The 17,234-nt window shown below is 32.3% G+C and overlaps 2 protein-coding genes across 2 annotated transcripts in view; both read right to left on the bottom strand.

The window, feature by feature from the left end:
• Positions 1-17,234, bottom strand: part of LOC132758562 (uncharacterized) — a 223,406-nt gene that overhangs the window by 26,468 nt on the left and 179,704 nt on the right. The window lies entirely within an intron of this gene.
• Positions 13,712-17,234, bottom strand: part of LOC132758566 (fibropellin-1-like) — a 34,768-nt gene continuing 31,245 nt past the window's right edge. The window contains exons 8-10 of the mRNA XM_060750242.1: positions 16,699-16,827; positions 14,751-14,864; positions 13,712-14,082 (exon numbers count right to left, since the gene is read on the bottom strand). Coding sequence (XP_060606225.1) covers positions 13,919-14,082; positions 14,751-14,864; positions 16,699-16,827 — 407 coding nt within the window. The 3' untranslated portion in view covers positions 13,712-13,918. The remainder of the gene's footprint in view (positions 14,083-14,750; positions 14,865-16,698; positions 16,828-17,234) is intronic.

Genomic DNA, 17,234 nt, shown 5'->3' with positions numbered 1-17,234 from the left:
CATAACCGTTATATAAATCCAGACGTCTGAACCGGAAAAAAAAACAAAAAACAAAACCGGGAAATTTCCTGCTACCTTTGAGTAATACACTTGTTCTAGTTTATAGATTTTAAGGTCAATCATGAATTGCATGAATTGCTGAATTATTTATGTGACATTCATAAATGGAAAATCAAATACATGTAGGTTTATACCGTAGTTTAAAAAGCTGTAATTTAGGCCGTAGCGACTTAATATTCGCGGAATTCGCGGTTACTACAAATCCGCGAAAGTTTGTCTCCGCGAAAATGCCGACGTTGTGAAAAACGCGAAATATTGTATCCGCGAACATTTCTAGGAATACAGTATGCTCTGGGCAAGCACAACGGACGGACGGACGGACGTTCTTACCAGAGCTACATTATGGGTTTTTTTTTTGTTATTTCTTTTGTTCTTTTTAACCCCACAATGCAGAAAATAACCCCACAAGAGAAACGGAATGAATGACATCAAAGACATCTATTGTTATGAGAACAATAGAACAAACCCCATAATGTAGCTCTGGTTTGTACGGATATACGGACGAACAAATGGACTGACGGACATGACGGCGACTTTATGCTTTCCCTTTTTATTATGATTTGTGCAATATTATGACGATATTATCGCCCCATTAAAGCAAACAGGTATCAAGCGACATTTTGGCCAAAAATGACTTTTTAACATTTTTCATTATGTTTTAATGTTATCTTTAATCTGTAGAAATATCTCAGTAGTATCATGTTTATTCACAGACAGATAAGGTTATGTAAAAAATTACAATGTAAATATTTTCCCATTTAGTAATGCAAAAATGTACCATATGTATACCAGTTTAAGCAAAAAGGTACCAAGTGTCGCATAGTACCTTTTTGCATTTAATGACTATATAGGTTTTGAGCACTTATTTTAATGCAAAAAGGAACCATGTGTCACATAGTCCCTTTCTGCACACAAAGAATCTACGACCCTTACGATTATTTTATAAATATAATTGTTTGCTTGGTACCTTTTAGCTTTTTAATGAATACACAATCTAGATGTTGATAAGGACATCAAATATAACAATATAGCCCACAGTATTGATTCTGTTTTGAATTGAGGAATAATAACAGTGTGAAGATGATGATAGTGTAGAAATGACTTCTTCGCAAAAAAGTTGACGAAAAAAGAAAAGTAATTGACTATACTCTTGCCAACAAGAAACATGGGGTATATGGAAGGAGAAACATGACAGGGAAGCGTACATCTGCAAATAAACTAGATTATGATACAGTTATATTGGTGAAACAGCATAAAGAGTAATTTCCTAAAATGGAATCTCATTATACAAGAAAAAAAACTGAAAGAAACAATCCCTAATTCATGACTATGACTTAAACATTAAAAAGATGTTGATTCTGTAAATTATTGAATGTGAAAAGAAGGAAATAAAACCTGTATCTTTTGTGAAAATTACAACCAATCATTTTCCAAACCAAAAAAAAACCAATGTTCATTATGTACACTGTACAATAGAAGAAGGCAGAAGGCACACTAGATGGCACGATCAAGGAAAAATATATTGAACATCAAAAACAGAAGGAAAATTCACAAGAAGAAAAATATAAAGATGGAGCAAAAGGTGACACATGCGTTTATGTTGCATGTTTTGATCTCAAGGCCGTTGTAACAACCCCTTGCTCATTAGTGAGTGAGCTTTACTATTCAAAAAACCTGGTTGCTACACAACTCGACAGTATATTCCTTATGAGACAAAAATGTTGTATGTCATGTATAAGATAAAACCAACTGCAAATAGAGGCATGTGAAAAAGCTGTGAAATAGCTTCCTTCTTATCGAAAAACCTTTTTCTACTTGCCAGAGTGGTAATGTCAAAATCAATATAATAAGTCATATATTTTTTAGATTTATACTGGAGACAAAACAGAAATTGATTCGTAGCTGCGTCTCTTCTTTTATATTATCACAAGTTCCAAGTTTAACATTGATCATCACAAATTTCTTGTATCGGGTCACTCACAGATGGAGTGAAAGCTTGACTCTTGAAGGGGCAAAGAATATAATTCCTGTATAATTATGTATCATTCAGTTGTGTTCTCTTATATCACTGGCCAGAAAATCACAGCCATACATTTATATGCCAATGAAATATAACCATGTTTTTGATTTCAAATACTTCATTAAAAACAGTGTCCAAGACTCAAAACATCCATTGAAGGACAAAGAGTAAACTGTCTACAGGTGAAATGGATACAGGTACTAAAGGAAAACCCAAAGTCAGTATTTGTAAATTGCAGCTTCAATGCTGAAGATTTAATGGAAATAGAAGTTCAGAATACAGAATCTAGACAGAAAGAAAGTATCAGTGGACAAATGGTGAACAAGATATGAAGTTAATATGATACCAAACCTCCAGTTTCAATTCAAAAGAAAAAAGAAAAATGACTTGGTTACTTTGTGTGCAAAAGAAATTATCCCAAAAGAGTTCCATAATTATAATGCCACTTAGCCAACATACAGAAAAGAAAAGGGTTATGTCACAATAGAATCAGATGAGATTGATTCTGATTTTGACTAACAATGTAAGAGATTTTGACATAGGCATTGAGATTGATCACTGAGGAAGACTTTCAAACCATGAAGTGTGATAGTTGTATCAGACATTTACTGAAAACACAAGAATTTCATATTATTATTTGCATCATGGTAAAAAAACTGTAACAAAATGATGCTTTTTGTTAATATTGTTGGGACATAAAGGTGCCAACTGCCATATGGTACCTTTTTTGATATATTCGACAGCAAATGTTAAAAAAGGAACCATTTCCTTTAATTGATTAATTATCACTAATTAGTAATATATAAGCTTTTCAACTTTTTGAGCATGTACATTTCAATATTATCTATATATATGTGAAGTTTCTTTGCTTGTTGTGAAAACCTCAATTGATATAGAACTTCAAATCTTTAAACGCGATTTGCTCGAAACCATGAAAATGTCGCTTGGTACCTTTTTACTTTAATGGGACGTTATGTAATTTATTGTTTATTTCACTTTGTACCTTTAATGAACCTTTTCTCGCTACCAGAAACATTACCATTTTAAGTTCCATGTGACGCCAGAATCGACAATAATATTATATGTCAAGCAAAAAAGGCAGTATCACTTTTGCCAATTGCGCGACCATATTAATATAAAGGCGACACCTTGTAAAAAAATTAACCAGAATATCTAGAATTGTCCAAAGTAAAACAATTATTCATAGTGTACTTTGAAGAGTGTGACAACCTTGCTGTTGATGTACCTTTGCATTCCGTTGTAGTTATTTCTTAATCTACATCCACTTCATCTTCTTTGCCAGCAGATCCAGTATCAAATCAGTTTCATCAACTCCAAGAATCATACCGAATATGTCTATATCTTTTGACACAATGATTGATGACAATACTGATACACTTGAAGTTTTCCTTAATGATAATACAGTGACTTAGCCAGCATCTTTGCAACCCCTTAGTGCAGATTGGACTTTTCCAAATGCCATTTTAGCAGAACCTATACGATATAAGACCCCAGAGAAGACACCAAATGTTATAGAAATATATTACAACAACAACAGCTCGAACTGGAAAACACCTAACATTCCATTAAATTCCACACATTAAGAAAATTTTACTTTCAGCACATTTCCCTCTCCAAGGCACAATGAAGGTGTGTCTGTTAATGGCCTTCACTGCTCACATCCACCGTAATTTCCACCAAGAAGACTAAAGGTGCCAGTCAGAAAACCCCTAAATTTTAGATGATCGTCAGGGATCCACCTTCTGGATTCTTGCCAGGATCCATGGCCAACATCGCTGCATTTCAGTGCTAAAAAAGTATCAAACAAGCCGCGGATGATAACACAATATTTTTTAAGAAAAACTCAACTCATAGATGGAAAAACCCTGCACCCTACATGACAGTTTCAATATTTGAAGAGGAACACAGTCGGGATAAATTTGCTTGTTTTTTTTTTGTAAACAACATGAACTCAATGAACTATTGTTAAGGATTTTAGTATTCACTATATTGTTATTTTTTACATATTTATAAAGTAACATCATTAAGTCATCGTGGTTTTGTCCTTCCATTTCATCTGCATTGTCATGTTTTTAATTTTTGTCTATGTATCATTTCACGTCATAGGTATACATCAAATTTTATTTCCAGTCAATACTAAAATATGTAATTCAACGCAATTTAATTCCGTCTAATAGATTCATAAAATAAATATCAATACTTTAATTTAATATAAACAATGAATTGTAATTTAATTGTTTACAATTATAAACAGTTTTATGTTATTAATAATTCATAAGTCAAATATAGTCGCCATAATATTTGTCTTGAAAAAAACCTAGCATGTTGTTTTTCCTCAAGTTGTTGTAATCTTGTTGTTCCATATTCTTATTGTCATTAAAGTTGTTGTGTAAGTTATTCGATTGTATAAGTAATGCATTACTAGTTAAAGAAGTCACATATTAAATTTTAAGCTTTCATTATCTATTTTTATATGAACATGTAATATTCAAAAGTGTTTTGTTTAATGATATTATGAAATCCATTATAATAGAAGTATTATAAACAAACAATTTAATTAAACATGGACCTTTATAGATATTAAATAGTTGTTGCATAAATGCTAGTTATTTTAGTTTGCCTTTAACTTAATATGTTTAAATTTATTTACAACTATGACTCTGATATGTGATAGTACATAACTGATGTATCGCTTAAAATTGTTTAAACAAAAGTGATGAAATGTTTAAATTGCATAATAGTGTAATTTATAAACTTTTTCCAGCCTACATGAAATTGTTTGTAACTTGACCTGATTTAAAAATCATGAAGTTGATGAGTAGAATATAAATGATTTAACTTTTGCACGGAATAGGAGACTTCTTTTATGATTATATTGGATTCCTGTTGTTATTGTTAGGTATGTTGTTAGTAAAACATTTTAAGGACATATTCTTGTATTGTTCTTTAACTTTAATCAGCTTGATGCCTTCAATTTCATGGACGAAATTTGTTATGGAGAGAGGATAATGTGACGTACGGTTATTTTTAAATTACATAAGCTTCTTTCTTTGTTAATAAAATTATAAAGGTATTAACGTATTACCATGGATAATTAGCATACTTATTTTAATATTTTCATTTATATTCAAAAGAGATCAATATCACATGTGTACATGTGTATTTTAAAATCATAACATGAAATAAATACTGAATGTCATGCCTTAATACTTGACAAGCTGTTAACAAAATAACCTGTTTTTGCTAAGCACTACGATTAGTTTGTTAATCTTCACTTCTTTATTATAAAATACGAGTTAGGTATCACATTTCTTAATTTTTCTGTACAGGAAGGCCATTTTGTCATATTGCCGGTTTAGTTATATTTATAAACTCAACTCGAGTTCAGATTGATAGTGATTTTTCCGAGGCTAGGTTGATGAAAAGCTTATTTGTTATGTATTATTTATTGATTTGAATTGTATGTTTGTTCTATAATGAAACATTATGACATATTTATTTTATATTGTAACCTCGAACCACCTTATTTGCACACCAAAATATCTGGTACTCATTTGCTTAGTAATACGTAAAGTTGATACCAGCGTTCGTATCCAAAAAAGACTTTGCCTCTATTCTAACTGTAGTAAAGACGAGGAATTTTGGTCGATCTCTCAAAATAACCTTTCATATTGTAAATTTTAATGAAGTTTTTCTTTTTCATTGATAAATTCTTGACTTAAAAATTATCTTGAAAAATATTTTTTACCTACTTTCCGGAAGTTCAGTATTGGTAAAGATTTTGTTTACGAACTTCTGACTTAACAGTTTTGGGCATATCATATCGGTTATGCGGATTATTTTTGACGATACTGTTAGTACTAGAATATTCGAAATGACCTTGACCTAGTAAAGATTTTAACACCGATGCCATTTATTCATGCTGACTTTATTACAGTATTTATTAATTCATTCATTTGCTCTGAATCCCAGTCAGAGTTATTGTTAAGGCCCATTACAAAAATAAATCATAATTTAAACAAAATGGAATGTCATTGTCCTGAAATCTAGTTAATTTTCACGTGTATTTATTTAATTGGCTACTACCGGGCTTTTTGTATACGCTAAAAATACATTGTTTATTCTTTAGTTTGATCTTTTGTGTTAATACTGATTTCATTGAGAGAGAGAGAGAGAGAGAGAGAGAGAGAGAGAGAGAGAGAGAGAGAGAGAGAGAGAGAGAGAGTGTGTGTTTAAATGCTGGGATGTTACCTCAATTTACATCATTCTATTGTCTCTTATTGTCGGCCATATTTTTCATTCATAATTTTATGAAACTTTACATAATTTTCAGTTGGATGTCAATAAATTCATTTGAAACACAGATTATAACCTCTGTTTGTTAAAACATTATGTTAAAATTTAGATAACTAATACTTCTCATTCTCCGTTCCCATTTGTTACAATATAAAATACATGTTGTATTGAATTCAGTACTTGAAATGAACAATATGATCTCCTTTTTGTTTATTTAGCTAGTCATAATTGTATTTTTATATTGTGATATTAGTGATTTTTAACTGTTATTTTTCTGTTTGTTTGTTGTTATAACCAGTTGTATATTATATGCCTTGGTTTAATAAAAACTGAAACTGAAACTGTTTTTAGTTTACATCTAAAGTCACGTGGTAGATCTACAGTCAACCGTTATTAACTCAGATATTACTATGATAATTAGTCCATGAGTTTCGGTTGTAAAGAGATAAAAAGAAGGTTTGGTTTTAATACTATTTACCAATTTGGCACCTTTTCCCGCCGTAACCATTTTCACATTTACACCAGTATTTACCTACATCTTCATAGCATGATCCTTCATTTTGACAAGGGTTTGATGCGCATTCATCTTTGTCTACAATAGATAGATAACTTAATAAAAGACAGCATACATGGAATGTTTTAAAGTATACATGTAAATAGTTCATAAAATATTGAAAACTGAGAATTTTAGATGTGTGAAGAATAGGACGCAGAATACATTAAGCACGAGGACCAATATGGATAAGCATGGTCCATGCAAGTTTTTTTTTTCTCAAATGCAAATATTTCTAGTCTTATTTTATTAAATCTGCTCCAAAGCTTTTGAAAATGAAAACTTACTTGAACAATTCTATCAAAGGTCCGTCTTTTTGAAATATGTTATATTATATATTATAGCGACGAAACTGTTTTGTGGAAATATCATGGCCTGGAGTGTTCATTGCAGAAAATGATCGAGGCCTTAAAGTTGATAACATTTCGTGTAGGGAAAACCCGAGATGAGTCCAGGCCATGACATTTTTACATAACAGCCGAGTTAGACATACTAACACCGTTTGATAAAAATACATAATAATTCTGATTGGTTCGATGACCAAAGACGCATACAATCATTTCTGTAAGTAATTGTGACACGATAGTATTACGCTATCCGTCGTTGATCAGCATTTTTAATATAGGAACTCGGAAACAGGACAGCATGTTGTGGCAAATTAATCCGAATGGTACCGACTTTACATATTGTTTGTCCGACCTTTGAATATAGTTTAATATTATCCGAGTGGGTGGTCTTTAATAAAAATAATTTCAATTTGATATAATCTGCTAGTTTAAAAAATCGGTCAAATTTACGGTATATTGAAAAAAGAAAAGGAGTGATATTCACCATTTGCGCATCCTTCAGTGTTAGTTACTCCCCTTCATATGCTTGATTTAGTTTTAATTTTTCTGGTACTCACAAAATTTATGGTTGACTTTTGTGTATATTTGTTCAAATAGACTTGCATTATAATAAATGACTTAAAATCCAGTATTTGAGAATGAGAAGACTGGCACATTAAAATGATCTTCTTATAGGGTTGACACAGTCACGTTTTCCTTACACTGTACCAATATGATTGCCCCCACCCCTTTCTTTACTGAACTTTATTTCTTATCACAGAAGTGACATTTACTTTTTAAAACACAAAGAACCTAATGACAAAATATTCAAGAGACTTATGAAACAGTTCGTATTCTTTAGATGACAATGTTGTTTAAGTTTCTTATATTATTTTGATTCTTGTAAACATCACATTTCCATCCAATGAACGGATGTCCCATTGAATCTTACAGTTTATCTGAACTTTTTGCAGCCAACCCTCTATAGAATAGAATATAGTAATCTGACCTAAAACGTGATTTTCCCATTTCATTTCATGAAGTAAACTTTTCAATGAAATATTGCATTATTATTTAAGCGTTTCTTGTTAGGTGAATTTCAGATAAAAAATGTTAAATGTCATAATTTCTTGCCATTACATTGATTTTAGACCAGGCCTGAAAATGTAAAATCCCTTACCATTATGAAAAGTGAATTATCTTAGAATTAGAGGGAATCTATGTGAGTGTTCTTACACAAATAATGCATGTTTGCAATTTACCCAATACTCTGCATTTCTTTGCCGGGTAAGAGAAGTGTAATGGAAGTTTTGCAATGAAAAACGAGCGAAATTTCTTAGTACTGAGACCCGAGGTAAAATTTGTTACAAAGTCATTCACCAGTTTTGAAAGTTACGAGGGCTGTTCGAAAATATTTGCTTATTGTCCTCTTTCTCGTGATCCACGTGGGACAAAAACCAATACATACCTGTATAGGGTAATTCAATACCTACACAGCGGTGTATAAATGTACATGTTACACTAATGGTAAGACATACAATTTGCCATTTAAATACACGCAGTCAATGACCACTGTAATAAAAATGGTTGGTAGAAGCGTAGACAAAAAAGATGAAATACGGGCTTACATCATGTACATCAAAGCTCGCTCAAAACTTTGTTGCTCTTTGAAGAAGTTGATGTCTGAACTCTCTACTGCTTATGGGCCTTCTTTTGTTTAATTATTGTTCATTTAAAATTTAAAAGAGAAAAACCAAGACAGAAATATCAATAATAATATTTAATTAGGTTAATAAATGATCACGAATTATCACTAGATAACTGCAAAATTGGTCAACACTAATAAACTATAGAATGATATATTAATCAATCCACAAAGAATTACTAATCATTATAAATATTTACCAAAACGCAGTACTAAAATAACTAAATGCAATAAAAACTTATTGCTAAACCAAATGGGCTAGGGTGGGTGGGCAAAAAAGACTAGAACGTGATCTCGACTACAAAATAAGTAACAGAATGGCGAGCAAAAGCAAAATAACCTATATATAGGTAATTAAACAACCTATCAAATTCAATAACAGAAATTTGAAATAATCCAATCAGCAATCTGAAAAATAAACCGTTTTTATTTGCTTATTGTCCTCTTTCTCGTGATCCACGTGGGACAAAAACCAATACATACCTGTATAGGGTAATTCAATACCTACACAGCGGTGTATAAATGTACATGTTACACTAATGGTAAGACACACAATTTGCCATTTAAATACACGCAGTCAATGACCACTGTAGTAAAAATGGTTGGTAGAAGCGTAGACAAAAAAGATGAAATACGGGCTTACATCATGTACATCAAAGCTCGCTCAAAACTTTGTTGCTCTTTGAAGAAGTTGATGTCTGAACTCTCTACTGCTTATGGGCCTTCTTTTGTTTTATGACACAGTAAGGCGATGGAAAAAGAAATATGAGCCTGGTGTAGAGTGCATCAAAAGTGCACCAAAATCAGGTATTTGCATCTCGTAGCGAAATCGTTACCAAAATAATTGATATCATTGAAGGAGATGCCATATTTATAGTTCGTGATTTTGCACGAAAGATAGGTATATCAATATCAACGTTTCACTTTATTTTGAAGAAGCATTTGAAAGTCAGAATGATTTCTGGTAGATGGGTGCCACATCTGTTGACCGATGAGCAAAAGAGGCAACGGGTTAAGGTGGCAAAAAAGCTGCTTCAAATGTTTCCAAAATATGACAAAAAAAAAACTGTTTGCCAATGTCGTCACAGGTGATGAAACTTAAGTCCATTATTTTGAGCCCGTCAACAAAACCTGGGACACTAAACACAACAAACGCCCAATAATTGCCAAGAAAGTGCAAAGAAGGTGTTTTATGTTATTTTCCTCTCTGGTGAAGGAGTCCGCAATAAAAGTGCCTTTGAACAAGGGCAAAAGTATCACTGGGAAGTACTACAAAGACGTAGTACTTAAGAAACTAAAAAAGTATTATAAGAAACGACGCCCTGTCAGTGGTTTTAAGCATATCCGTCTTCTACATGACAATGCCCCCGCTCATACCTCCGCAATAGTTTCGGCGTTTTGAAAAAAAAAAGAAATTGTTTTGCCTCAGCCCCCCCCCCCCGTATTTCCCCGTATTCTGCCATTCATCAGTACCTTAATACTGTGCCTTAATCAGCGTACCGTGACGCCTTCAAGAAGTGGATACATCAGCTGAAACTTTGCATTTCTAGCCACAGGAGGTACTTCGAGGGCATGGGATAAAAACTTTTGAGCTAACTTGAAATTTGAAGTCTCCAGATAGAAATAACCAATACATTTCGAACATCCCTCGTACACTGAAATTCATAAATAATTTTTATTTACAGTGTTACTTCCGAATTCCGGAATTTCTGAAATCCGGAAACTTCTGTAATATGAGCCTTTGTCCGGGTCCCGAATGATTTCCTTCTGTTTTCTTAGTAACTGTAATTAATACTTCCGCATTACGGAACTTTTCATTTCAGATTTCCGAACGATTTTCTGGTAAAATTTGGGTAATATCAATTTAGATTTAATTCCAAAATCCAGAAAGAGGTTTAAAAGGAATATGATACTTTTGATTAAAATACCTTTAAAATGCCATAATCTTCAAGTTAGCAGTAACTTTTTATCTTGACACGCATTAGAATGACAAAACCTATCGACCATGTCAAACACTTGAAATTAAGACACTGAGAAGTATAATGTGATAAAAAAAAACAAGAAGTATCTTTTAAAGATTCTCGGACTTAACTTGCATGATGTCTTTCAGTATGCATATTTTTTTTTCTCCCGGGAACGTGGACGTAATCGGAAGTCTCGCCATTTTAGAATGTCATTATAACTCGGTAAAATGCTATGCTGAAAATGATATCCGCGAAATAATTAATGAAAAAAATCATAAATCTGGAATCTGGAATCAAAGTGATCCCTCGGAAGCATTAATCACAACAAAATTACATAATAATTGCAGACTCGATTTGATTGAGTCTGTACATGAGGGATAATGAATAAGTGCAACACCCCTAACACCCCCTAGCACCGGCTTGAGCGGTACTCAATTCTCATCACTTAATAGTGCTGGCATCAATGATCCCGAAGGACCAGAAAAATATATCAACACTGAAGTGAAGTACGGGGCAACTTTTTACAGCTGCCACACGGCACTTGACACCTGCTGTTGTGAAGTATAAAGCCGTTTAAACTTTTTATTGGGAGGGAATTCACAAATTTCAAATATCAGATGAATTTAATCGGAAAGTTTGTTTCCAATACCCCTTTAGATTATTTTATAATTTGGATGTGTAAACGATTCCGACAGACGATTATTATACTATTTTTTAATGGCCAATGAGATACCAGGATATTAGTTTGAAATCTTAAAATGACCAATGAAAATCCTTCATATATTCAGTTTTCCCTCTAAATTTTACGGGAATGCAAACGGATCTCAGACAGACCTCGTCCAAAGATAATTAAGGTAGTAAATGAAATATAATTAAAGATAAATTGTTATAATTTACATTAATTAAGCTATTGCATAACAAATTCAGTCATGGGTAATAAGGAATTTTCAAACATTTATTAACTTTTTAAAAGTCCAAAAAATTGTGCCATTTTAAGAATTTAATCAGCTTCAGTTCATCATGTCTTACTAAAACAATTGATGTTTCTATTTGTTTAGATAATTCCGAACTTCTGAATTCCGGACACCTCCAAATTCCGAACTTTTTGGTTAGTCCCTCAGGTGTTCGGTTTTCAAAAGTTACACTGTACATAAATATATTTTATAGGAAAAGTAAAGGGTAAGGGGTATTTATACTAGTTTCTTTTAGTGTGAAACTCCATGGAAAATAGCTCAGAAAGTGGCCAATAAGTATTGCCTTATAGGCATTTACACAGTTAGAAAGGATATGTGAAAGTGGTCGTTTTGTTACATTAAATTATATAGGAAACTATGTTTGAAAGTTTGTTCAGCAGCTACAGAAACTATTTAGCATCAAGTAGTGCCTGTGGAAGGAAATATAAATCAAGGTCATATATCAAAAATTTCTTTGGCATTTTCTAGCAACGAATATCAAGTGAGTAGCCCTCGTGCCATCTTTATTATCTGTATGGGAATGAGCTAGACGAGAGCGCAGACATTTTAAAAACCTGTTACATGATCGAAAATATGTGCCGCAATCTCATGAATCTGCGGTCCCGTTCACGATTTCCTATGATTTTAATGACATGCCAAAATATGTTGTTTTTTTTCGAATTTGTTTCTAAAGAAAAGATAATTGTTATTTTCCCGGAGACTTTAAATGTAATTTGGTGTTAGGAGGCACTGTCTCTGACTAGGCAAGTATTGCAACTCATGAAAAAGATTTACAGAGGAAATGCTTCCCTACACCAAATGACATTCAGGGAAAAGTCAAAAAAGGTTTTTCAATAGGTAGTTCATGCACCAGACGGAACATTTTTACACAGAACACAATATCACAAGTTCCTATCCCCAATCTAAATGGATTCGGATTTTCTTTAAGTCTGAATATTGGTACAGTCCAGTGACCCTTGTTTTTTTCTACTTTCACAACTGTTCTTTATTTGGAAAAACACACACTTTTTCTACAAAAGTGTGCATTATCTGAGATATCAAACTGTGCATTATTGACAGTTAGACATGCTACGAGCGTATAACTGTTTAGGATCATCAACGAAAAAACGCCACACCATGCAATAATAGATATATAAAGTGTGAAAATGGTCAAATGATAATTGAACAAACATGAGGGAGTTAATCTAAAAGTCTGTTCTAGTTTTAGCTATGGCAGGTCCCACTTAAAAAAACTAAATTACATACATATAATAAAATGATAGGATAATGTTCTGAATTGTCAACACCGCAATTGTCAATTTTCCAACCAGTCCATACAAATTTATGGCGAACAAACCTGTTTCACAATGTTTTCCAGTAAAACCTTTTGGACAAACACATGTAAACCTGTTTTTATCATCTTTACATGTGCCGCCGTTTTCACATGGATCGGATGCGCATTCATCGATTTCTTAAAAAAGACAAAAATATAACAAACACTGTTTAACAAGTATTATAATGCTATTTTCGCGACATTTCGTGCAAAAATGAAATTATATACATTTCGCTGAGGTCACAAAAATGTGAACGTCACAAGTCAAAAATCGGTAAAGCCCAACATGATTCTACGCAGAGTAGCTTTAGAAGTAAAGAAAAAATATAAGATGGAAAAGCAAACGTAAGATTCATTTGTTATATTCCTTAAGTTAAAAGCATATACAGCGGCTTACGTTTATATTTATAAACGAAATCGCCTACAAAGAGAACAGTTCTGTAACGGCTTGTATACATTTAAATAAAGACACTACCTGATACATATTGTGGTAAAATGTCTCAATTATGCACAATAATTATGTTTACATTTTTTGTTGTAATATTTGTGAAGTATTTACTTTAACTTGAGTGGTAAATTCATATGCGTCAAAGCATTTTATGTCCGCCTCCTTCAGCTTGTAAGCATATAACATAATATTCATCGTTATCAGCCGTGTTTACCGTTGTAAAGAAAAAATACAAACATTTATTCATTCCTGATGCAAGATGTTCCTTTTATGTCAAATACATTACACAAACCTTCGCATCTCTGACCTGTATAACCTTCTTTGCATGTGCACCAATACGTATTGATGCCGTCTACGCATTTTCCCTTATTCTCACAAGGGTTCGAGACACATTCGTTGGTTTCTGGAAAATTACCAAGCATAATAAGCTTATAAATACTTCTAGACAGATTGCATGAAATGGCAATTAATTGGTAACAGGAAGACACTACTTAACCATAAATTAACAGAAAGTGATAAGCTTTTGTCACCAGCCTGCTTCCGAGTAGTCTAGATCTGCATCTAGATAGTTTTTTTTATTATTTTTACAATCTTTGTATCTCCCTTGTCCAAGTGACATCCATGTTGTATTATGGTTGTTTATTTATTTTTTTATTATTTATTTATTTTTAATTTATTTTATTTTTTTTTTTTGGGGGGGGATTTGTAACGTAATAAAAAACAAAATATGTAAAAGAATGATAAAATGATTATTGTATTCATACTAGGCCTAATACATGTATTACCAATAAGTAAAAGATTTTTGTATTTGTTGATAACTTTTTGTATATTGATATTGTAATAAATTCTTTAAATGGAGTGATCCAAAGAATATAGATCAAGCTTATATACATGTAATGTCGGATTTGAATACTCAAAAAAGTATTTTGAGTGAGACAATATCGATAGATAAAAAAGTGTATTGCTTATATCTTTCGCAAACACCCTGTTTTTAATTTTCTCTGAATAAAAAAGAAAAAAAAAACAACATGAACTAGAAGATACATAAATATCGCTACGTGTTTTATTTACCATTCTCGCAATTGTCACCGTAGTATCCTCGTTTACAGACGCACGAATATTCATTACTTCCATCATTACACCATGCGCTTTTAGGACACGGGTTAGATTCACATTCGTCAATATCTAATAAGAGATAACAAGCAAAGTATTAAATATTTACTAAATGGTCACGATCTGGGCACGTGGCATTCTTGACTTCGCTGAATATATACTGGATTATAACACTTAATAAAATATCTGTCGCAATCTCGACATGTGGCGTAGTTGCTTCGCTGAACATAATATCTACAGTTAAACATTACAAATTTCTAACGAATTTGATAAATTCCAAATGTTCTGTACAAATTGTTACTGTAAACCCACAGGTCACACAAGAAATGTTATGTTTGTATTCAATATCACCAATTGCTACTATCAACTAGTTGCTTTGCATGAAAAATATTGCTTATATCTTTTGTTAACAATTCTTAAAATGTTGCCTTAAACCTTAAATAAGTAGCTTAATTAATGCACAATGGTTTCCTTAGTGTTAACTTTCTAACTTTAATTACGGCGTAAACGGTTTTCCATCCTTTAAAATACGCGCGAGAACAAAATGGCACCCAGTGATCGTGTCAAAAATAGCTGAAATTAATCACTTTAGCTAACATTACATTTTCTGATCTATGACTTCCAGAAAAAAACAAAGTTTAAGCCTATTTATACGAAATCTGCAACCGCAACCCAAAACAGCGTAAAAGATGGCTGGTCAACCCAGAAAATGGCTGCCCAAAATTGTCTGCCAGCAACCAAAGTTCATCCAAGGAAATGATTAATCACCCGTACAATTGGATGCAGTCTAAAAGGGTACAGAGACTGATTTATAACAAATTATGATTATCTCTGCAAAGTTTATACTACTGGTTTAACGTAGAAATTATACAACAGTGTCACGTACCTATAATGATTATCTCTGATACATAGTCAAACTTTCAATACAACAATACATTGCGTACAACATGGCGCCTATGTAAAACGACTGACATGTACAGAAAGTTTAAATATTTTGCGTTAAATACATGCATTTAAATCAAGTAACTCAGTTCAAAGGAAGCATAACGTGTTTGTGTCATTAGGGAAATTTTGCTTCGTCACATTGTTTAATGAATTATGCAAGGAAATAAACAAACAGATGAAAATATAAATGTCCAAACTAATCGGATACCTATTTAAACTGAAATAAAAGATTAACAGGGATCTCTACAAACATGTATAGGCAAAACTAGTATACGAGTATAAGCTGCTTGCATGAGTGTATGTATTTTCATTCTATAGCGAAATATGGCTCATCTTGTGTTTTATAGCTGGTTACATTACCAAACATGTGTTTCAAGAATCAATGAAATGTTTCTATAAGCTTACGTGTCAGACTAAAGGTGAATACGTATACATGACATTAACTTGAAGGCTCTACAATATTATCTCTTAACCCAAATATCAAAAGTGAGATAATTTACAAAAATGTGCCAATCAATCTTTTTCAATATGAAGATAATTACCAACAATCATCGACATAATTATTACGAGAGACAATTACGAAAAAAGTAGATCCAATACCTTTATTATCTAAATGGATATAATCGCTAGAATAGTCAAATAATATAAGTAAGTAAATAAGTAAAATGTTTTTTTAATGGTGAATACATGTATGTTGTTGTTTTTCTATATGTGTCTGATATAAAAGGTTAACCTTTATACGTCAATAATTTTCAAACAAGATGGTAAACTCAAAAGAGTATTTCAATAGACTAAGCTATATCAGTACGCGTATAGTAAAGAGGGAAATACTAACACTCCGAAAAAGATTTATATTTTGTGGGTTTTTATGCGTTTCTATACACATTATGCGAAAGGGGAAAAAATAAGAAATATAACCATTTAATCATTTAATTTATATTTAAGAGCAAGTTTGATTTACCTGTCTCACATAGATCCCCTGTGAAGCCATCTTCACAGTTACACATGAACTTATTTTTACCTTGAACACACGACCCTCCGTTTTTGCATGGATGTGAAGAGCATTCACCACTATTTTTGACAAGAAGTCCTGAAAAAAGCAACACAGACAAAAAACAAGTGATTTGATTTAGCTGAAAAAAAAAACCTTGAAGGCGACAAAGTCATGCCATATGCGGCTCTCGATCAAACATAAAAATAATATACATGTGTATTTTAAAGAGAAAACCATGTTTATGCATCTAAGACAGTTGTCAAAATGAACTTAAAGGATATACCAGCAACATGTCCTTAAAATTAAACAAATTGTTGAAAACACTAATATTGTATATGTAAAATTGAACGAAACAACACAACTGTCGCAAAAATGAGCAATCTTGAACAATCGAAACATAAAATGTTATTCAGAATAAGAAATATAGAGGTAGATAATAACAGCGACTTGTCTTGTATATACTTGTTTTCATTTTGGCATAAATCACCAGTGAACCTTTCCGT

Source organism: Ruditapes philippinarum, unplaced genomic scaffold (genome assembly GCF_026571515.1).
Source record: "Ruditapes philippinarum isolate M1 unplaced genomic scaffold, ASM2657151v2 ctg773_1_1_1_1, whole genome shotgun sequence".
In the NCBI taxonomy this organism is placed as follows: Eukaryota; Metazoa; Mollusca; class Bivalvia; order Venerida; family Veneridae; genus Ruditapes; species Ruditapes philippinarum.
Note: the sequence above shows the minus strand (reverse complement) of the source record. Positions and strands in the feature narration are given on the sequence as shown.